The sequence below is a fragment of the Corapipo altera genome, unplaced genomic scaffold (genome assembly GCF_003945725.1).
Source record: "Corapipo altera isolate COAL_440 unplaced genomic scaffold, ASM394572v1 48b, whole genome shotgun sequence".
Lineage (NCBI taxonomy): Eukaryota > Metazoa > Chordata > Aves > Passeriformes > Pipridae > Corapipo > Corapipo altera.
The window spans coordinates 12,577,136-12,599,257 of record NW_020884884.1 but is presented as its reverse complement, the minus strand read 5'-3'; the positions used below and the strand labels follow the sequence as shown (position 1 = coordinate 12,599,257).

The window sequence follows — 22,122 nt, the reverse complement described above, 5'->3', positions numbered from 1 at the left end:
CCCTGTCCACAGAGTCGGGTTGTGCCGGGACAGGCAGGTGGTTGTGCCGCTCCCCGCTGCAGCAGCCCACCGCGCCGCCCCCGTCCTCCTCCGGTGCCGCTCCACTTCACACCTGTCCGTTCCAGAGCGCGGAGCTGCCCCAGGGGTCCCTTCTCCGCGCCGCGAGTGCCTGAGCAAGCGCCGGCACCGAGTCACGTTCGTCCCTCCGAGGGATGCTAGCCAGCCCCTTGCCCAGCAAATCCAAGTATCTCTCTCATCAGATGGCACTATTAAAGTACTACTACGGCAGTAGGTTGCGTAAATCTGCTCTCCTCCTTCACTGCTAATTTAATTTAAAAGGCAGCAAACAGGTATTTGTGATAACAACTCTTAGATATAAACAAGTGAAAAGGTAGCAAGTTTGTCAGAATCTTTTTATAATTTGTAATTTTCCTGTGGAAGTACTTTCTTCATATAGGTAGTTCTCAAGACCGCTTTGATTAATTATTTTCTGTAGAAAACTATATCTAATGTTCCTTTCTGTTCTCTTACCAGCAGATAAAACAGCTAAGTTACTTTTGGTGTATAAAATCTTTTTAATTTACCTGTTTTGTTGTGTAATGTGAGCTAAGGGGGGACAAACCCACTAGATTTCTGAACAGGATGCCTTTATGCACTGTCACATGGAAATGCGTTCTCACACTGCCCTCTAATTATTTTTGCCAGGGACGCGTGCATACTGTTACAAATAAGGCAACCTTCAAACAGATATTGCCCCACTGCAACTCTTGTGGAGATGTGCTAATCTCTGTTTTTCTGGGCTGTGCTTTAAAGTGATTAGCATAAACACATGATTTTGCTAGCAAGATGCAAAAATTAATATGTGAAGACTAGATCAATTCCAGAGTAAAGATATCATCCTGAGCACAGTTCTAGGGAAAAAAAAAAGTTATGCTGCTTATTGCTCAATCTTAACTCTATCTTTTCAGGGAATTCATTACTGAATGATATTTAAAGCAAAAATGGAATTATGTAAAAAAGGAAAGGCTTCTATAAAAATATATATGAGAAAATAAAAGTGCAAAGATACTAAAAAGAATATATACTTGTCACCTCTTTCATTGAAGATCGGGAAATAAATACATCTGAGCTACATTTTGACATTTTAACTGCATTTAAACCCAGATATTTTATACAAAGCACACTGTATAAACTGTATATACAAAGCACACTGTAACCATTCTGAAACATTATGAATAAACACATAGCATTTAATATTAATACTAAAAATATATAAAACAAATTACAGGGGAGACTCAGGAGTTTTAACTACAAGACAGATTGCGAAAACCCAGGACCTCAAGCATGTGCTTACTAGGAAACTGGGGAGAAAGAGATCAGGATTCACAATAAATCTTCACAGACTTATATAATATTTAAATGGCTGGTTTTCTTGAGTACTCTCAGAAGTGTCGCTTGTCTGTCAGTCTTCTATTTACATCTCCACAGAGAAGGGCTCGAATCTTGCCGATGATATTTTGAAGTTGTCTGGAAGGTACCGATATATCTCAGGATGAAGAAAGGCTTGTTGCGTAGGCTTAAAGGGTAAGTGTAAGACTGGAAGGACATTTGCTTCTTGTCCTGCACTGGACTGCAAGTGGTAGCTGCTCATCACAGATGAACACTGCCTGAGCCATCACTTCTGCCACAAACTGCAGAGCTACATTCAGAGGCTTCAGAAGTGCTGTTTTCCATGTGTTGGAGCTAAATATGTGCACTCTCCATTATGCGCAGAAATATACCACTGGTAAAATGGGCTATTAGACCAGAAGAGTCCCTTTTGTGTGCTCCTCTGGCTCCTAGCAAGCCCTTGTGATTGTGCAGTTCTTCCACGTTACTTTTCTTAGCTGGTCAGTTGATAATTGACAACTGCCTTTTTATTAGAGGAAGGTTACCAGAAAGCACTTGGTCCATCCATGTTCAAGAACTAGGCCAGTGCTCCCACTATATATCTCAAATTAACTTCAATTACAGATGTGCATGACATTTAGGATCTTTTAGGACCTTGAAAAATTGACAAAGCAAGCAAGAAATTTCTATCACTTCTGTAATGCATGAGAGGGCATCAGTATCCTTCTTGTTTCTATTCCAGTGTGGCCATATGCTTGATTTAAGGTATCTTTTTAAGTCTTCTGGCAGACAGCTGGACAACTGCTGCAGCTACTCTCAGCTTTACTAAACACAGCAGTAGCAAAAAATTCAGAAGATGGTCTCACCATGCTGCTACTTTGCAAAATCATTAGCAGATACAGGAACAATTTTCTGGACTGCAGTAAAAAAATTCCAAACTTCCTGCTATCAGATGTCAAGTAAGGATAACTTTAAGAAACACTTTGCCAGTAACTGCTTTCTATCCCTGATAAACCTCATTATCATTTTTTATGGCATGCAGCATGGTGTAAAACATTGTATAGCATCACCTTTAGAGCAGTGCATGTGTTGTGGGTGGCTGTGGTTAGATAAAGTAAGGAAGGTATGGAAAAATGCAGGGTGAAGAGAACAGGTTAGATATAAAAGTCAGCAGAACTTTAGTTTCATCTTTCACATAAACAGGCCAAAAATGTCTTGTAGAGTTAACACAAGGCAGGTACAGAATACAGTGATGGTGATGATGTTAAAAAGTGCAAGTGCAAACATTATGTCTGAAGAATAGAAAATACTGAGAAAGTCTCCTGTGAGATTTGCAAAGATACAAAAAACCAGACAGGAGATAATTGGCTGCTCTCAGTAAAAGTCTACCAAGAAAGCTGTTGCATAAATTTATGGGAATAGCTGAGGGCATAGGGAAGATCAGTGAAAAAACAGAGGAGATAAAATCTGTGAGGTAGGTAGTGGTAAGACATGAGGTAAATCTTAGATGGGATAAGCATTTGAACATTCATTTGAACACTTGAAGCTAGTCTAATAAACCATACCCCGCATTCTTATACGCCAGCATTTCAAATTTGAACAGCTATGCTGCACTATGCAGGTGTCAGCAACTGGCAAACAAAACAACCACCATGTCAGATGTAAGAACAAATGTCTGTTGTGACCCTTCTCAGGAGTAAAAATCTAGCTCAGAAAGTATGCATGAAAAGATTAGTGACCTACACAAGCCTCTACATGTTTTATGGACACATCTCCAAAATGAAATATCAAAGCAGCTGCTGAAAGGCTGATATTTGATGTTCCTGTAGCCTGTCAGACACACGCTAGCTTGGGGCTGGTCTACATATGCAGTCATATTTCACTCACACTTTACATTAAAGTTCCTCTTATAAATGAGTTTAAAAGGATTAATTGATGGTTACTATGAGGTATAAACATACTGAATAAATAGCAGTATGTATATAATTACAAGCACGCCCATGGAATGTGTTAGTGATGGTTATAACCAACTGAACGTGGTACCCAATGAATGGATAATTGTTTTATCAAGTTTCCGTAGTTCACTTCAATAGAGAATATGACTACAGTTTTTCATCTCAGTGACTATCCTCTTATAAGATGCTTATATGACCTTCTTTGGTTTTTAAGCTTCTTTGGAGATGGCTTCTGCTACTTTTGACTTAAAATAACTGTGATAAAATCAAACTCCCTATTTCTCACGGGTGACACTAAACTCGAGTGAGGATCAGATCTGATGCAAGAGCCTATCATCAGCCTTATTTAGAGATAAACATACAGCATCAAATCTGTACGGTGCATGATAGTTTTTCAGTGAACTGGCCCAAATAAAATGCCAGACTCTAATATTATTTGTGACTTGGCTAGAAATAAGGAAATCTGCTTACATTTAAATTTAGTTTGAAGTGCTGTTAAAGTGGCTGCGAAATGAACTGTGATGAGGACCTGCTTTGAGCTGCCAGTTCACTTTGAGATGAATTGTAACAGTCCAGGCAGTGCTGGATAGACACATAATTTCTACACAATTAAAAGAGAAGCATTTTAGCCCGGAAAATAAATGTTTTCATTTTATGTGAAAGCTGCTCATTTCAGACAATATCAAGTGAATCTTAACTCGATGGCTGTCATTAAGCAGGTTTTCATTGGTGTTGATATTCCTCTATGCTTTTCCTTGTTTTCTGACTGGAAATGAAGAAAGATTTCTGTACCTGACTTTTTCCACTTGAGATTCTTGATGACATGACTTCTTACTGAAGCTGGGAGGCAGTCACTCTGGATTTTTTTGAAAATGAGTGACCACAAGAACTGAATCCCACTAGAGGAAGACAAAGGATAATAATTAATTACTTCAGGGGAGGTTGCCTTTTTTGAGTGAGAATTGTAAAATGAATCCTGGGACAGTTGTATAGCTACTCCTTTGGAGGTTTTGTGTAGGCTGATGCCTATACAGGGTGTGGAAATTTCCATGTTTCTGGAACATTTCCTCCTTAGGAAACAGTCCAAACCCTGTGGTTTAGTCCTTTATCCACAGGGCTTGCTTAATGTGAGATACAGATGAAAGATGCAGTTTCAGACCGCTCTCTTTGTACCTTGCTCAGCTAGGGATATGAATTCTACGCTGTTCAGGTTCATCTTCCAATTTGGTGGTGCTTCCTTCTGCCAAGCTTGAGTCAGACTTATGCCCCTTTAGCTGAAGGAATTTTTCCATCAAGTCAGCTCCCACGTTGAAGACCAGAGCCAGCCAGGCCAAACCAAAAACAATCCAAATTGCAGTTAGGCTCCTGTACACAGGGATATAGTGCTTGTTGGGGTTTGTGCCTGAAAAATCCGGGGAAATTTGCGTATTAATCTTGACAGCTTTGTTCTGCTGAACATACATACTGATACACCCTCTCCACCCCCTGCAAAAATGTAGGTTTAGTGAGCTTGTGTGATCTATTAGCAGATAGATCTCTTTTTTTCCTTTTTTTTTTTTTTTAATGCCAGCTCTCAGGTTAAACTTAGCGCAGTTGGCATCAAATCCCTGAAGCTGAGGCTATACAATAAAAATAGCCATATTGAATGTTGATCAGGGATGCACAAAATCAACAGCTCCTAGCCAACAACAAAGGAAAAAAACCATCTTGGAAATTCAGTGTTGAATCCATATTAGCCATATTTTACTCAAGAGAAATACTGAGAATCTCAGATGACTTAGAAAGATACAGTTTAATGATGTAGTGATTCCTATTTGTAGGGTGATATAACTCAGTATGCAGGATTCACAATCACCTGGATACTATAGGAAATGCAGCCATTTTAAGCTAGTAGTTATGAGAATCTTAGTCCCTGGTTTGATATTTCCACAGCATGGACAATCAATGCAGCTGATACAGGCACAACACAGCACTGCAGCTATCCATTTAGTCTCTGTTGTCCAGATCATCATGAAATTCCACAATGCCAGATACAGCATGGGATGCTTTTTTATCTTCTTTTGGGACCTCTAGGAGAGGTAGTACTTGCAAGACCTACTACTTGCAAAGTAAGAGATCCTAGTGATTTTAAGAAATACATACATTAGACATAATCTGTTAAGATTATGCATTTGTTCAAATAAGCATGTGGAAATGTAGCCCCTCACGTGTCTTTACCGTGATGTTCTCAGCCTAGATCTCTAAAGACTATGTAATCTCACTGGGTTTGTTTTCTTTCAGAGGCATCCTGTGGTTGTCAGTAATGTTGTTCCCATTATAAGTATTGATTATTTAATATTTGACATGAATTGTTATTGGGAATGGTAGGCTCTTGCTGAAGCAAATCACTGTTAGGAGAGGGTGGTTTTAAGGCTTAATACTACTTTAAGACAAAGAAATTTCATTTTTATTCCACCTGTCACTCCTGGATCGCATTTGTGGCAGCCTGGGTAGAGACACTGTTGAATGGGGGTGTTCAGTGGCATATGTGTTAGCTGCCAAGAGAAAAATGCTCATGTCCTATAATATATTAGCTCATTATTACTAGTCTTGCTGAGCTCACTCTTGTACCAGATTTATAGTGGAATGGATATCTATGTCCCCCCTATTTAGTTTTATACTAGAGTAACATATTTCAACAAAGCTTAATCCAGTTCACCTTCTTTTTTACCTACTACATAGTCTCCAAATCCAATGGTGCTCAGGGTGATGAAAGTGAAGTAAAAGCCTTCTCCATAACTCCAGCCTTCTACATAACTGAAGACTAATGGCGGGAACACTAGAAAAAGCAAAGTCCCAGTGGACAGGAAGATGGCCACTGCCAGTGTTTGAACCACCTGAAAGATAAAGCGAAGATGGCAGCTAAGCAGCATGGAGCATTTGTCTTGTTGAAATTGCTGGGTCTGTTTTTTCTTGAATCACAAACCCAATCACAAACCCAGTCCACTGGGAGCAGTAGTAAAAAAAGGAAGGATAAGCCAATGCTTCCATGCACTGCAGGCTGAGCTCACTGTTTACTCTGCACATAGATATTTACCTAATCATGAAACAAAAAAACCCCTTAAAATTAGGAAAAAGGAAGGATTTTTTTAAAGCTTTTTGCAATGAGTTTTTAAGAATGCTCCAGTCATATTTTCAGACTTACAACAGCCATAGGAATGAAATACTCACTTTTCAATTTCAATTCAAGAGGAGGTACTCTTGTAATCAATCAGTTTCTGTCTTTGAGGAAAATCACCAAGTATTGCATAACTCATTACACAAAGATTGGCAAGAGAAAATTATTGTTCTTTTCACCATGATTGCTTCCAAAGATTTATAAAGTGGCTTATAAGAGCTCAGCCAAAAATATGTTTGGATGAAACCTAAGTGAAGTCAGTTTACCTTCTTTCATTTTTAACTTAGAAGCACTCAGAGGAAAACTGTTCTGTTAGCACAGGGAAGATCTGTGCCTCTCAGTACAAATGTCTGCCTTCTGGGAGATAAGTTACTGCATATGTGACTGCAAAGACTGGTCAGGGGATGGGTCTTGACAGCAGATTTTAGCAGTTTAGGACTGAGGATCAGGAATTCATGGATTTCCAGGGAACACATTCTGTTGAACTATTGATTAGTGGTGTGCTGATGCAAACTCATTGCAATTATTTAAAAATGCCCTCAAGGGCATTCAAAGCAGAATATGATTTTCTATTCATGTGCCTATTGTGACTGGATGAAAAGCCAAACCACAGTTTATAAAGTAGAAGGTCCAGGTATCAGGTTTCCTTTTCTCTTTCAGTATTACTTCACATATAAAGTAGTGCTCTGAGCTTGAGAAACTTGCTATGAGCCAACTGGGTGACTTGGACAAATCAATTCTATATTATGTGCCATATCTCTCTAGCTGTTATAGTAATACTTAACTCATTTGCACAGCACCTTGAGAATTACCAATCAACATGGTAATAGTTGATATCTGTTCCCATTTAGTTCATTCTAGTAGTGTAATAGCATTTAATTAGATAATGAATTTTGCATAAAAATTTATACTGAAATGCACAATTTTACTTTTTAGCCTGGCTTTTAAGAAATTTCTGGTACAAGCCTATAATGTGGGACAGTAAATCAGGAATAGGGAAGAACTGATTGTAATTAATTTCTCAAAGCATGACAAAATTGTGTTTAAAAGGAGGTAAACCAAATTCCAGGAAGAGGCTTTTCAGGGTAAACAAGCTGATACAGCTCCAAAGCTTTGTCTGATCATAGGAGTTATGCCAGAAATGAGGTGTTAATTCAGGAGTTAAAAAAAAAAAAAAAAATCACATCCCTGAGGTGCTGTAAGAAATCTCAGGAAAGATGTAGCCATACTAACGTGAAAATCCTTCCAGTGGTAGAGCTGCATGTGTTTGGGGAACAGGTATCTGTTATGCAGCTAAAGAAATTTTGCTTATAGAATCCAAGTTTGCATTTGACAGTACCTTTATAGCCTTCCTACTGTAGATAAAGAATGCAGTGACTCAAGAGATTTTACAAATGAAAAAACTTGTGTCAGAACTGTGAAATGTTTTGACATATCTAACATATCTAATCTCCCTTTTGTTTTAGTGAAGCAGTCAATTCACTGGACCTTTTCTCAGAAACATGCACTAACTGTGTTATAAATAACCTTCATGTATTTTCTATTATCAGTGCTTCTCTTATTATAAAACATTTGGACTAGTTCAATGACTCACCAATAAGCTGTAAGTAAGGAGAAGAAGTATCTGCATTTTAAGAAAAGAGAGGCAGTGCTAAGTTGCTGGCACAATCAGGGAAGCTAATTCAAGCCAGATTAGCATACCAATAAAAATAATTTTCTTTGCACATGGTAGAGCTAGACTCTGGATAGATGCTACCATAGGATAGAGAATAGAAGCTTGATTCGGCTATGTGTGTATATGCACGCATTCTTCTAAGGTCACCAGATTAATGGTTTTGCTGAGCCAGGTTTTAAAAAAGGCAAATCTAGAGTCCCTTAGGCAAAAGCCTATTTCTTTAAAGCTCTTGTAGATAAATGCAGTGTATCGAGTTTCTGATATAGAAGGCCACATAACTGCTCTGGTTCACACAAGGAAATCCAATCTAGCAGCAGCACATATCTGAGAAGAGAAATTTAACTAGTTTTAAAACAGAAGAAACAAATTGACACTGTACCTGGGCACGGCCTGGCTTTTGCACCCATCTTTCCAGGGTAAGCAGATGAGCGTTGAGACCTTTCCCCAGCTGATTAAGGAAGGTCAGGTTGAGGGGCACTCCGAATAAGGCATAAAACACACAGAAGATCTGCCCTGCCACTGTGCTGGGGGACAGGTTACCATAACCTGGAAAAAAAGAAGAAAACAGTTACACAAAAAGGCTTTACAGTAAAGCTACAGGCATCATGGAGAGTTCCTAAGCTTGGAAGCTCAACTACATTAAGCTTCATGAACCTGTGAATATATGATTTTCTGTAATTAAATCTGTCTGCAAATTGCCATAGTTTATGACGAAGGCCTGTGCGTTCACTACTACTAGTTGAAAATTGAACATGAAAAATACTACTCTTATAGGGAATATTGTAACTTGCTATAGGTTTCTGATTTTGTGGTGAGTGCAACTCAGAGCTTCAAAGCAACCTCAAGATGCGCTGTCCATGTACAAGATGATACTGCATGTACCAAGTAGGCACTCGGCTTCCTTGGCAGGTGTAAAATACTGGATACGCAAGAATAACAGGCATAACTGGAAAACAACAGAAAACTGTAACTCACAGTAGTTGACTGTCTTGCAGGTGTATTCTATCCACCAATTACACATTTCGGGGGGCTTTAAAGGATAGTTGGACAAAACCCAGGTTTATAGGGAAAGAGAGTACCTCACCTATAGTGGTGACAACAGTTCCTGCAAAAAAGAAGGAGTTGCTGAAGTCCCAGTTGCTGGGATTTGTAGAGTTTCCTTCTGGGTTGACCCCTTTTTCCCATGCTTCCATGAGGACCTGAGGTGGAAGAGGTCAAAGGAGCAAAGATGAGGAAGAATGTCAGAAATAGAGAGAAGTAAATACTGCTTTCCACCTTGAGCAAGCAGAGTGATAAACAGTGTAGATAACAGGGTAGAGTTGGACTAAAATGGACTACTGCTAACATGGCAAAACTTGGAAATAGAGCTGGCTAGGAACTTGAACTCTTGCCCCTGGAGAACTGGTCACTGAAGTAGGATCAGTTCCATAGCTAGATGAAATCTGAGGGGAAAGGAGTGGAGGGATTCCTCAAAGTGATCCAGCTGGGAAAAAAAAGTAAAGCTGTGCCATAAGAAATAAAGGTAATTCCTCTTCTCTTCTTCCATAGTCTAGTCATCTCATTCCAGTTTTTAACGTAGGCAAGTGTAAATGTGTCTGTGGGGAAGGGCATAAGGAACATGCTCATTTCTGTTTCCTCCATATAAGTACTAGTGAGGATGAATTTCTATTTTTGGCTTTGACTTCCCAATAATTTTCAATGAATACTAGGCTTCTCCTAGTCTGAAAGATTAACTAATAAAATATTCTCTGCTATTTCAGATAGCTCTTACCAGATGACTAAAACTACTGTGTGCTAAAAAAATACTGCTCCTGCATCAAACATCCTGTCAACTGCCTTAGTGAAGAATGTGTTCCTTTGCTGTCTCCAAGGATTTCTCTGAAGGAGACTGGTTTCCCTCTGCTCAGTGCCTGGGTTTTAAGAATCCCCTTGTTTGTCACATACCAGGTCACAGCTTTGTAATTGTGCAAAATGCCTAAGGAATTACTTGTTCATCTCTTCTAAAGACTTTGTATGATGCAAGACATGAGCAGGGTTTAATAGAAACACCAGCTTTAGCTGGTTTCAGGAGTATGAGACCAAAGAAGATTCTCTTTCTTGATTGAAATGGTGACTACTGCCAGAAGGATTGCTTTTCTAATGAACATACTCGCTATAAGGTATCCAATTTTGTACAGGTTTTGCAATTTTAAATGATCTGTACTGGTGAACTTGAGTACTGTAAGTTTAGTGGCTAATCTTATTTCTGCAGTAAAAAATCCTACAGCATTGGTCAAGTTTATCAGAGGGCTGCTGGGCATCATCCCATGTGAACTCATGACTGAAGTGTCAGCAGAGCTTCTTTTCAACACGATAAACAACTTTATCCATTAAAAACCTGTTCCTAGAATGGGAAGAATTCAACATGTCAAATTTTCTAGAGCTGACTATTTCATTTTCTGCTTAGAAGGAACACAGAGAAGCTACTAAGGTGTGAATACTTTGAAATGTCTAAAATAATCACAGATTTAATTTATTTCTGTAAGAAACACTTGACAGTTCTATGCATTTCAATGCACAAGAGTTCACAGGAGTTACATTCACATCATGAGAGTCAACATGGAAGAGTAAGGCAATTTTGAATGTTGAACCCTTAAGACACAGTCTGACAAGGTCACATTTCTTGGTATGATTGTTGCTTTTAAGTACAACCCCATGAAATAAATGCCTTCCTGGTGCCCAGGAGAATTGTTCCTAAAAAACCAGGTTCCTGTGGGACAGTTAAAATGGCTCCTAGCTCCTTTCATCTACAGTTCAGGTAAGGGTTATGGCTGGGGTGTGATCAGAGCAGCTGTTGAATGGTTGGCGAGCATTAGCTGTTGCCTTTGGGAACAGAAGTAGCCAGTAAGTAAAAGCAATGTGCTCTAATTTACAGCAGGAGTAAGAAACTTATATAAAGCTACAGTAGTATGTGGAGAGAATAAAAACTTCCTGCTCTTTCTCCTCCTGTCCCCCTGCTGATGCACATTGCAGCCACTTGTGGTCATAGACAAGGATTTGGTCCTTTCACTCTATGTTTAGATCAGTTCCTTTGAGGCTGAAAAAGTATGGACATAATCAAAATCGGGACTCATAAAGGGTACTTCCTTACTCAATGCATCTCAGTTATGTTGTCAGAATGCATAATTTCCTGAGTGATCTTTACCAGAGATGCATTAGATCACAGAATTTGGGTTTGCACTTTCCCAAAGCTCCAGGCTGCTCATTTTAGGAGCTGCAGCTCAGGGCCACCTCTCAGCTAGGCAGTTTTAGCCATGCAGAGCCAGTGCAGTTTATTGACATGGAATTGCAAGAATTTGTTTCCTGCACAATCGAGTCAAAAGTTAATGAATTATAAGTGGTAACTCTATTATTGGTGATCATAGATATGCAGAAAGAAACCAGGGTTGACTCTCACATTTCAGGATTTATGTTTAAAGAACAGGCATTAAGACAAGACATGTTATACTTGTTAGCTGAGCAGACTGAGTCTAGGTGCTGTGTCTCACTGCAGTCTGACTACTGTGACTTTTCAGACTGGAACTTCTGACATGATGAACAGGCCTTCTTAACCATATAGTTAAAACATGCAGAGACACAACTGTTTTAAAGTTAGAGATTTAATATGGGAAGAGTAGTATTTCCTAATATTAGTAAGAGTTAGACAAATTTCTTAACAAGTCTTATAAATAACAGGTGAGTCAGAGAGGACCTGCACTTCTGTAAACCTTGAGGACTATCAAGTCTAAGTACTTTGAAGCTTGGTGTATTGCAGGTGATTTGGTGCCCTCAGCCGACTCTATCTGGAACAGCTTACAAGTGAAATTTTATTTAATTCTGCAGAGACATAACAAAATGTGATTCTCTGAGTGGCATGGCAGTGCTAAGAAAGCTCCACCGGAGCCAGAGTGAGAAGAATCTGGACACATGTGAACCTTCCCTAAGGTTTCTACGGTAGCAGAGATTTAACTAAACCTTTCAATCCTATAAGGTATCCCAGTTAGATTTAGAATGAGCATCAGGGTTTTTGCCTTTACAATCACTATCAGAGAGATAAGGAAAGGACAGGTAATATCACCAAATGCTATAGCTGAAAAAAATAGACATGTTTCTAGGCATGTAAGTTCTTTTAAACTAGTAATTTTCTGGCCAATGTCCAATGTTCCACAAGAAATATATCACAATATTAGTAATCAGAACATGGGCTTTGTAGACAGAGGTTCAGGCACCTTTGCTACCCTTTCTAATCTGAAATTCACTGTTTGCTTAAATCCATTTACAAAATCTAGGCTTTTTGTTTATCAAAACCTTAGTGAAAGTCCTCCAACTTGGGCAGTGCAAACTCACAGCATGTTTAGAGCTTTTATCAGGTTTAGTGACATGGTAGAAAGAGTTCAAACTATTTAGGCACCCAGCTTTGCATCTGGGTAGATTCTGAGCACAAAGAAAGTGGTAGCTTAAGTATTTCTGTCCAGTTCTTGCAATACTAGTATGAGAAATACCAAGAAAGGTATCTCCTTGCAGTTTTGAGGAATAGATTAAAATGTAATTGAAGATGTCATTAACTGACAACCTATATTGAATAAGAGCTCTTTATCTCTTCTTACAAGAGAGATAACACAGTTAGTGATGGTTGGCTTTATCTTTTCTTTAGAGGCCTGCGAGTGCAGGGCCACCTTCAAAGACGGTAGACAATTCCTAGTACAAAAGGGCAGAAATGCACAGGACTGGAGAACCTGGGAAGGGCAACCTGCTTATTTAGGTTTGATTCTTGATTTTGTCCCAAAGCATAATTCCCTGTAATAATTAATGAGAGAGCCACAAACCATGAAGTTGAAATTACTGCAATGTAGCACAAAAACGCATCAGGCAGATTTACATATTTTGGGAGTTCGTGACTGGGAGAAGAAAGTAGTTCAATAGATCAAGATAAAGAGGTATATGAATGGGCTTGAGAAACCTCTGCCTTTAATTTAAACAGTTAGACCTTTAATATCATGGACAGCTGATCAGTTTATAACATGCTTGACCACAATAGTATAATTTTTTCTAACAAAAATAATGCTTGAGCCAAAATAACAGGAACCCGTTCCTCTTACCTGTACAAACTTCTCCAGGGCTTGTCTGTCCAAGCATGTGTAGTTCTGCAGGAAATTAAGTTTCTCCAGCTGGAACTGGTCCCGAAAGTGGGTCTCTGCCTGCTTCTCAAGCAGCTGGAACACCATAGCACCCAAGAGGAGGTAAAAGAGATACCCCAGTACCAGCAGCGGAGTCCAGCTGATCCGCTGGTTGTGTATGGCGAGGAGGGGCATGCTGCTGCTCTGCTGTTGCCAGTCCCTGCTCAGTACTTAACAGGTTACTGTCCCAAGATATGTGCTACCCAGAACACCCAGAAATCACACACCCATGTTCCCAGCTACTGCCCTGGAGAATTTTTTAATAGAACATACAGGTATTAGGGCTATACGAAATGAGACTAACAGAGAAATTTTATACCTCCACGTCTGTTCTCTATCCAGATCAAAAGGCGAGCATTTATGGCTTAATAAGAATGTGAATGATAGTGTTTTTCTTCTACTAAAACAACTTTTATCCAAAAATCTTAACCAAATGAATGAAGCCCTCTGAGGATGGTATTGGTTTCCAGGCTGAGAAGCTGAATCAAAACTCTGGTTATATGACTTACCCCGGGTCATATGGAGTCAAGGATAGACTCTTAAAGTCTTGACAAGTAAAGCCTTACACTAAACACTAGACTTCTGTACAAGAAAACGTTATAAACTCTAATTACAGCAGACTCTCCAGAACAAAGAAGAGTATAGAGCTGAATAAATGGAAAAGTCAATAGCTGCCGTCTGTACCATAAAAACATTGCTGGCACCAGTAAAAGCAGCATGATGGAGCTTAAAAACATCCTGAATTCAGCCTGGTCACACAACAGAACCTTTCTTTCTTTTCTAACCCTAATAAAATCAATCTCACTGCCTGGTGTGCTGCTCCTGAACTATTTGTCAGATGACTCCACCCTTTAGTCCATAGAGTTAGAGAATGCACCACTCATGCCTACTGCTTTCTCTCTCCATATTGCCTTTTTAATCCAAGTGCATAAGGGGGAAGGAGGGCTTAAGGTTAATCATTGGCCAAAAAAGTATCAGAGGTTCACTCATGGGAGCCTTAATGATTATCATGCACTGGAAATGAGCTGGGCTTGCATATTTTTCTGTAGGAAGAGCTTTATGGCAAGTGTCATCTATCCCACAGTGCTTCCAAAAGAAAACACACACACACACAGAAAGAAGGCCAGGTGGCTAGGGATGCAATTTTATTATTAAACTCCCTTCCTGTTAAAATGTTCTGGCTACAGATATCCCTCCTTTGCTTAGCATTCAGATTGTTTTCACCTACCTTTGAAAAAGAGTTAGTGCTCACAGAAAAAGACCGAAAAAAATTATTTCATTCATATCCTATTTGGGAAAATTCCTGTACTTGCCATTTGTACTGTGCTTGTAGCCTAGAGCCAGGCATCATCCAGAAGAGGATGACTGACTGGCAGCAGAAGGCTACTTAGCACTGTGAAAAGTGAAAACTATTGTGGACAGCTCCAAGGAGACCATCTCGGACTTTTGTCACCACTCTGTCAGTGTGACTGAGGGACAGAAAGACTTCAGTAGAGAAGGGCAGTGTGCAAGGACTCTGAGCCTTGGTGCTCTGATATTTCTTTTCAGCTGAAAAAGTGAAACATTTGGGAGGCAGAAGTTACAGTGGCATTGAAATTACTGAGCATGGCATTGAAATTACTGAGCACTTCAACATTATGAAGCAATCTGATCTGAAGCTACTGAGATGCCCAACTGACAGAAGGCCTTCTCTTGGTCTGTGCTAAGGGTGACAATTACTTAGTATCTAACAAGAACATCTCTGTTGTGTCTGATTTCCATAACTAAAAGGTACAGCTTGTTGTTCCATACCTTATGCCACGGTAAGGGTTGGCAAGCCTGGGATGTTGCACAACTGCTTGTTATAGTAGCAGGGCTGTCTCTGGTGAAAGATCCAGGTGTTTCTCATGTTGTTTATAGGACCTGTGTCTACCAGGCCAAGAGAATGACAGTCTACTGGTTTTCTGGAATGGGTGCAAACCCATCTGCATAGCTGGGCTGAGACAAATTTTCTCAGCTGAAGTACATTTCACAATTAAGGGTATGAAACTAATAAGATATAAATGAAAAAATAGAGCACTGAATCTCTTTTATGTCCCCTTCCATTCTGTTCAGTTCAGTTCAAGAAAGCATTCCAGCTGCCAAACTTGGCAGTCTAAATTATGCCTTAAGAAAAAATGTCCACTCAGGCTTACTTTTGGGATCTTAATTTTCTGAGGGTGTTGCGAATTGGGTCACTAAAAGTATAAAGGTGTTTTTACTTCTATACTGTAGTTATTCCTACTGGTTTGTTTTTTCCCTCCTTTAGTATAAGGTTGCAATATAGGAATCAAACAAAGCCAGATTGTGTGCAGCAGTCCAGAAGTTATGTCTTGCCACAGGAAAAAAAGAAACTCAAATATATACATTTGGAAGTAAACTGAAGACTTATGACTTTTGTTTGAGTTTTGAATATAGAAGAGGGAGTTCAGCATGGCTTACCACATCAGAAATTAAATTTGGTTTTGAGGTAAAAAGGCATAATATACAAACTGCTGAAATAACAACACTAGCAGATCCCTTTTGATGACAGGATGACAAAGCACATTGTCTAATCTAACTTCTCTGTTCCTCTTCTAATGCTCTTCTGATTAAAAAATAAATAAAACCCGAGTTCACAAACAGAAATAAAAAGTCCTGAACGCAAGAACTTCTTAAGAGTATCTGAACTTGGAAGTTGACTGTTCCTCAGAAGTCCTGCTTTTCCGGCCAATGTTGAACATAGGAGTGCATCTGGTCTCAAAGCTCAGGAATGAATTCTCACGACATATATTTTGAACCCAGGGCTGAACACAACCTCCTTGATTATTCCTTCGCTTATCATATTTTTCTTCCTCAATGTGACTGACCCAACAGGATCCAGCTTTTCTCACAAAAAATCTGAGCCATTCTGGAAAGGACATCCTGGTTTACAATCAACGTAATAGTAATTTTTTCATGTATTACTTCCATGTATTACTTGTAATATTTTCATGTATTACTTGGAGCAAATCAAAGGATGCAGGGTTCTCCAATTGCTTCACCTATTGTTACTACAGTCCCTAACAGACTTAAACATGGATAGATACAAAATAAAGGATGGGCCAAAAATAACTGACATGGTTTGCTCAATTTCTGCACTGGCTTTCAAAAGCCAGAAAAAATACCATTGTGATCAGTAGGAGTATAATTTACATTGACATAAATAAGCTGTTCCTAAAATAAGTAATAAAATGGTTGAAAGGTACCTTGGCTGATCCTGTCATTCACAAATTTCTGATGAAGAATGATTTTTCTGGACTAGTTTTTCTGTAAAGATCCAGGGATCCATTCTTCCACTTGCTATGCATTTCAGCTTGAACAGTTTGTACAACAGTTTGTACTTAATTGTTTTTAATTTGCTTTGCTCCTTGAATGACTTTTAGACTCTGCACCTCAGAGAATAATTAAGGAAATTATTTTAGCACCATGTTAAGTATAAATAACAGAACCATTGCATTTCTTCAGGCATGACACTGCCATCTGGGAATTTTCTACTTCTGATCTTGTTCTTACTCCAAATTTAAACCAATCATGATTGATGTGATTTGTGTTCACATAGGTGAAAACATGAAGCATTTTCAGATAAAAAGTATAAAGAATTCTAAGATTTCAACAGTATTTTTCTCAGACAGATTCCATGGGAAGAAGAAATAATTTCCTTGAATTCTGTGGTTATTGTATTGGAAGTAGATCTTGTTTTGTATTCTTCTATATAAATACACTTGAGTAAATTCACTGTTGGACCACAAATACAATTATTTGTTTAGTTCACTGTTTCTATCAAATGAAGCACTGCAGCTGCCCTAAAAAATGAACAGAACTTTGATTGTTGTGGTTATTAAAAATGGACTTTGAAAAGACAAATAAATTCTATATGGAGCTACCAAATATGCTCTATGTAACAGGACATTCCCAGATGTTCATCTTCTTGGCATTTGTATTCACCACCTGCATATTTGGTAGAGGCAATATTTACAAGATCTTAACATTTTGTTATGTTGAAGTGTTCTCAGTTTATACTATTGACATAAAATACTTGCATCCTGTGATTGATTAAACCAGGTAAGTGTATATTACATTATATGCTCACACTGTTACACATGTGAACCTCATTATTCCATTTCAAAGCCTCTTTCTTAAAAAGTGCAGGAGTGTCAGAGGGAGATTGAATTAGACATGTCCATCTTCCAAGCAAGAGAAACTCAAGGTTTTGTTTTTTTCTTGTTGAAGCTCTCTGGAAAGCTGCAGTGGCCAGGAAGTGGTAAAATGCCCAAGCCAAGAGCTTGTTAGCTTAAGGGTTTCACTAATGCCGTTCCAGACTGTGTATAGAGCCCTGGCAGACTCAGCATAAATGAGAACAGAGCCTTTGAGCTTTATTGTAAGTCTGGGTCACACCCTGACCCTTCCAGAAGCTATATTGCTGTAGGAGACCAGAGATGTGTATCTTTTTCTGAAATAAACCATGTAGAAGATTGGAAATGTGTTGAAATACAAGATGATCCACAATGTCTGGTATCAATTAATCTGAGAAATATGTATATGATATCTAGTACTCCACAGCTACTTCCTCCAGAAACCTCCACCAAAAAAAAAAAAAAAAAAAAAAGATTTATTCTGATTGCAGATAATAAAAAAATGGTATTTACCATATCAATATTGAACCAAATATCACGGTGAATTGACAGGAATAAGATATGTATGAGAATTTCCATGCTTAGCAATACTGTTTTACATGTGGCTTAGGGAGGAGTCAATACCAATAAATGTGGGCCTCTGATTGTTTCTTCAGTGTAGTAAATACTTGGGTTATTTCAAATTAATCTTGAAATTCTATGAAGAGAGATTATTAGAACAAGAAACTTTGTTCACCTGTGGCCAATTAAACTTTTTGAAGCAATAAATGCTTTTGTGAAGCCAAGTAGACTTAGAGAAATGCCCCAGTAGCCTTCTCACACCTGTGAGAAAGACATTAAGAAGCTGGAACCAGGCTTTTGACAGTGTGGCTTGTGAAAGGAAGAGAGATTATGGGCAAAAAAGAAAAGTTCAGGCTGGACATAAGGGAAAACGTTTTCATGATGAGGACAGTCAAACATTGAAATGGACTGCTTAGACAGGTTATGCAGTCTCCATCCTTGGAGGTTTTCAAGACCACATTGAACAAGGCCCTCAGCATCTTGGTTTGATCTCATAGCTGATGCTGTTTTGAGGAAGAGGTGAGTTTAAAGACCTGCTGAGGTCCTTTCCAACCTGACATTTCCTATAAACCCAAGAGGCAACTTTTGAAAAGTGGAGGCAGTTTCTTTGAAAAGAGAATGCTTTATGTCTGAAGACTGTTGTTTACTGAATGAGCAATCTTTTCTTTCCATATGATATTATGAAATTTTTCAAAGAAGTAAGAAAGCTTTGTATTTGTATATGTGGTTTTATATATTTATATAGTTTTCTATTACTGGCTGCACTTTTGTCCAAGTTCTTAAGTGTTTGGTATAATCTTACTCTCAGACTATTTTGCTAATCAGGGACTACTTTGTTGACAATGATTGAATTTCACACAGAATTTACAACAGTGTAAAAACCGGCTAGAGAATTTTGAAACAGAAGAGCAAGGAATTTTTTCTCTCTGTGAGTGAGATGTGAAGCAAACTGAGAACAGAACACTGAATCATCAAGTAATAGCAGCATCACATAGATAGATACCAGGGTTGCACTGGTATCCTCTTAACAAGTTACTTAAAGGTATTGGAAATGCTTCAAGGTCAAAAGGAAGGAGTTTTTGTACCAGTGATTTTCTTTTGGCCATCTTCATATAAATTCACCACAATGGGAATTCTACTGGAAACCAAAAAAGACAGCTGCTTCACCCAGCAACAGTTTGGAACCTCTGGCTCTTCTTCAGCTAGCAGGGTCAGTGGCCCTGCTCTCGTCAGAAACTGCATAAACAATAACTCAGTGTGTATTTAAAGCAGTGTTTATATATAACAGAGTGACAAGAAGAAAGACAGATAAAAATTCTGGAAGAGGGTCATTTTAATATAATCTCCAACAAAACAGCCATTTTTCCACCTCTGACCAAATCCTGGAACTCCCTCTTTCCAAAGCAAGAGTAGATCTGTCTTTTATCTCACCTTGTACATACTAAATCCTGCATAAAGATTACCAATTTCTGTGGTAGCTGTGCTGACTTTTACAGACAATTAAAGGGCAAAAAAAGGTATAACTTTAATTTTTTTAAATTGATTGCATATTAGTTGTTAATTAGATAAATGTATATCTTCTGTAGGTTTGAACATAGCAATTCACCACGTACCTCTGTATAATTAGGAATTTGACACAGAATTAAGTATCAATAACTTAAAGAAATATACATCCTTAAGAATATGTGACTTCTGTCAATACATTCTTTTATTTTTATATAAACCCAAATCCTTCCAAATGCATGACTATAAGATTATCACTAGCATGAAAAATTATATTTTCAGTCTGGTAGTAAGTATATCTCAGAGAAATAGACTGTATTTTGCATTGCATTTTTTGATTTTGGTCTGATGTGTAAAATAAGTTGTTACATATGTAGATATTAACCAATACAGTAGTACTAGAGCCAACAGTGAACTTACATTTTATATAAGATATAACTGCATTTAAACTTTCACATCTCATTTGTGTTTTAGAAGTATTTGCTCAGTTCTATTTTAAACCTCTTAAGTGTAATTGTTTCTTTGGAAACCTGTATATTCTGGGAGGGTTTATATTTCGCACAACACTTAATCCATTCAAATAAAAAGAAAACAGTTGGGAAAATTACTTTCTAAAATACATTTTTTTATATTACAAGACAATCTCAGTATTCTAATAATCTGATATGAAAACTTCTATTCCTTGGAGGAAAAAAAAAGCTTCAAATGAAATTCTATAGAATTTTATAACCCAGATAACTACTATTATTGAATAGATATCTCTTAATGGTAAATAGGTGTAATTAATAAAGCCTTATGCAAATTGATGCAAACAAAACTATCAGTAGTAATAAGTTTCCCAGATTAAAGATGTAGAATAGCATTAACACATTAGATAATTTTAACATTTAGAAAACATACAATGAATTCTCATAAACAAACATATTTGGTGAACTCCTGATTAGTTGTTTCAGTTTTGCATAATCTTAGTGCAAGATGAAGATAGTGAGTGCAAATACTCAAAAATCTATTGCCAGAGAAATGGATTTTGCTGTCAAAGACGATCATTTATATACCTTTAACAATTAAACCTGTACATCTACAGTACTTACTTGTACCTGTTTCTAAACAGAACAGGAAGGGAAAGAATAAAGGTCTTTCACTTTTTCTAAAAGGAAATGGTGGACTGTGACAAGAATTTCATTTGTTCTCCAAGCCTGAAAGGAGATAAATAATACATTAGACTATATTTTAGGTTGCATTGTCAGTTTCAAAACAAATTTCAGAAACACAAAAGAGAAGAAAGAAGAAAAAATCTTTTAATTTAAAACTTTAAGACACAAAATCATTAATGTACTCTTCTGTGTTTTCATTTCTCTACCTCAAGACTGAATAAGGCAACAAAAGCATGTTTGAAGAGTAGCCCTTTGTAAAAAGCTTTCCAATGTAGTTATTACAATCCTTTAACAATCCCAGCAAGGCCCTGTGAATGTACCTGCTTTAATTCCGCTCTGTTTAGAAAGCAAACAGTAACGACCTACAATCCCTGAGGTAATCTTTACTGAGACCTCTCATTCCCACTCCTGCACTACTGTCACTAAGGATATTGAGCATTCCCATGCTTTCTGTTTATGGAACTTATTTTCCACTCTGTTGGCTTCTGCACACATTTATCCTTCCTCCCCCCCGCCACCCAGCTAATGTAAAGTAAGGCCCTCAATTTGCTTCTGAAATACTGATATAGAAGTTTGAAAGGGTCAGGATCAATAAAGGAAAGAGTAGTAATGATGTTGAGACTTTTTAGGCCTAGCAGTCTTTAGTTTGGCTGACCCTATGCTTCCTCATGTTGTTTCCTGCAGGGCACTATGTGTGTTAACAGTCATGCAGAGAGTGAATGCATTTGCATGCAAATGCAGAAATGATTATTGAACATCCCAGTTGAAGAGAGTTTGGGAAGGAGGCAACAGAGCACTGGACTGGGACTCAGCACATTTAGTTTCTATGTGAAAGTGTCTGACTCAGCTTAATGGGTTCAGGCAAATAATTTCTCTTTGGTTTATTTTGTATATGTTTGAAACTTCTTGAGGAAAAGCTATGCGGGAGACTGGTAAAACATAATTTTTTCCCCGCGAAGGTATAAGTGAGAGTATATTCATTCTTCTTCCTTTCTACCTAACTGTACATCTGATAGTTTTTCTTTTTGAGGGCAGGAATGGGGACATCATAGTCCCCATCCCTGCCCCCCAAAAGAAAACCCTCCAGTTCTGCTCTGCTTTGGCTGCAAGTGTTGTTGGAAACTCTATATAGCCATTGATGCACAAACACTACAGCAGTTATTGTGTCTCCTTTTAGTCTAGAAACAAATCAAGTAAGAGTGAAATGATGTGTTCACAGGAAAAGGGAACACATAACACGCATAACACTATCACAGATGCAGGAATAGTGGTGTTGCTGAGCCCATTTTTTTCTCCGAATTAGAAAGGCTACCACTGCACCTCATAAATGTCCTCAGGTTTCACTGTGGTGCTGAATCACA

The 22,122-nt window shown here is 38.2% G+C and overlaps 3 protein-coding genes and 1 long non-coding RNA gene across 9 annotated transcripts in view; 1 reads left to right on the top strand and 3 right to left on the bottom strand.

Moving 5' to 3' along the window:
- The window catches only part of LOC113946240 (potassium channel subfamily K member 17-like), a 31,232-nt gene extending 26,998 nt beyond the window's left edge, over nucleotides 1-4,234 (bottom strand). The window contains exon 1 of the mRNA XM_027641246.1: nucleotides 4,137-4,234. Coding sequence (XP_027497047.1) covers nucleotides 4,137-4,169 — 33 coding nt within the window. The 5' untranslated portion in view covers nucleotides 4,170-4,234. The remainder of the gene's footprint in view (nucleotides 1-4,136) is intronic.
- Nucleotides 162-5,653, top strand: LOC113946241. Of its 2 annotated transcripts, none has more exons than XR_003527365.1 (3): nucleotides 162-274; nucleotides 1,489-1,584; nucleotides 5,625-5,653. It is a non-coding gene; the product is annotated as an uncharacterized LOC113946241 (long non-coding RNA). The 2 variants fall into 2 exon arrangements; XR_003527364.1 differs by lacking the exon at nucleotides 5,625-5,653 and adding an exon at nucleotides 5,165-5,222.
- Nucleotides 4,148-16,674, bottom strand: LOC113946239 (potassium channel subfamily K member 16-like). Its single transcript, XM_027641243.1, has 6 exons — nucleotides 13,294-16,674; nucleotides 9,261-9,375; nucleotides 8,556-8,722; nucleotides 6,055-6,220; nucleotides 4,518-4,746; nucleotides 4,148-4,243 (listed from the first exon to the last, which is right to left on the bottom strand). The coding sequence occupies exons 1-5, from the start codon at nucleotides 13,504-13,506 to the stop codon at nucleotides 4,523-4,525; spliced, it is 885 nt and encodes a 294-aa protein (XP_027497044.1). The 5' UTR covers nucleotides 13,507-16,674; the 3' UTR covers nucleotides 4,148-4,243; nucleotides 4,518-4,522.
- The window catches only part of KIF6 (kinesin family member 6), a 167,679-nt gene continuing 154,831 nt past the window's right edge, over nucleotides 9,275-22,122 (bottom strand). For 4 of the 5 annotated variants that reach the window (XM_027641239.1, XM_027641236.1, XM_027641238.1 and 1 more), the window contains one exon: nucleotides 17,382-20,803. In XM_027641239.1, the coding sequence (XP_027497040.1) occupies nucleotides 20,787-20,803 (17 nt within the window). In that variant the 3' untranslated portion in view covers nucleotides 17,382-20,786. Of the gene's footprint in view, nucleotides 13,408-17,381; nucleotides 20,804-22,122 lie in introns of those variants that run through there. The other variant, XR_003527361.1, reaches the window with a different exon arrangement.

Coding starts and splice junctions, on each gene's coding strand:
- LOC113946239 (XM_027641243.1), bottom strand. CDS start 13,506: ATGCCCCTCCTCGCCATACACAACCAGCGGATCAGCTGGACTCCGCTG. Junction 6,221..8,555: donor AAAAGCCAGGCCGTGCCCAG/GTACAGTGTCAA, acceptor TTTATCTTTCAG/GTGGTTCAAACACTGGCAGT. Junction 4,747..6,054: donor ATTTGGAGACTATGTAGTAG/GTAAAAAAGAAG, acceptor CGGATTTTTCAG/GCACAAACCCCAACAAGCAC.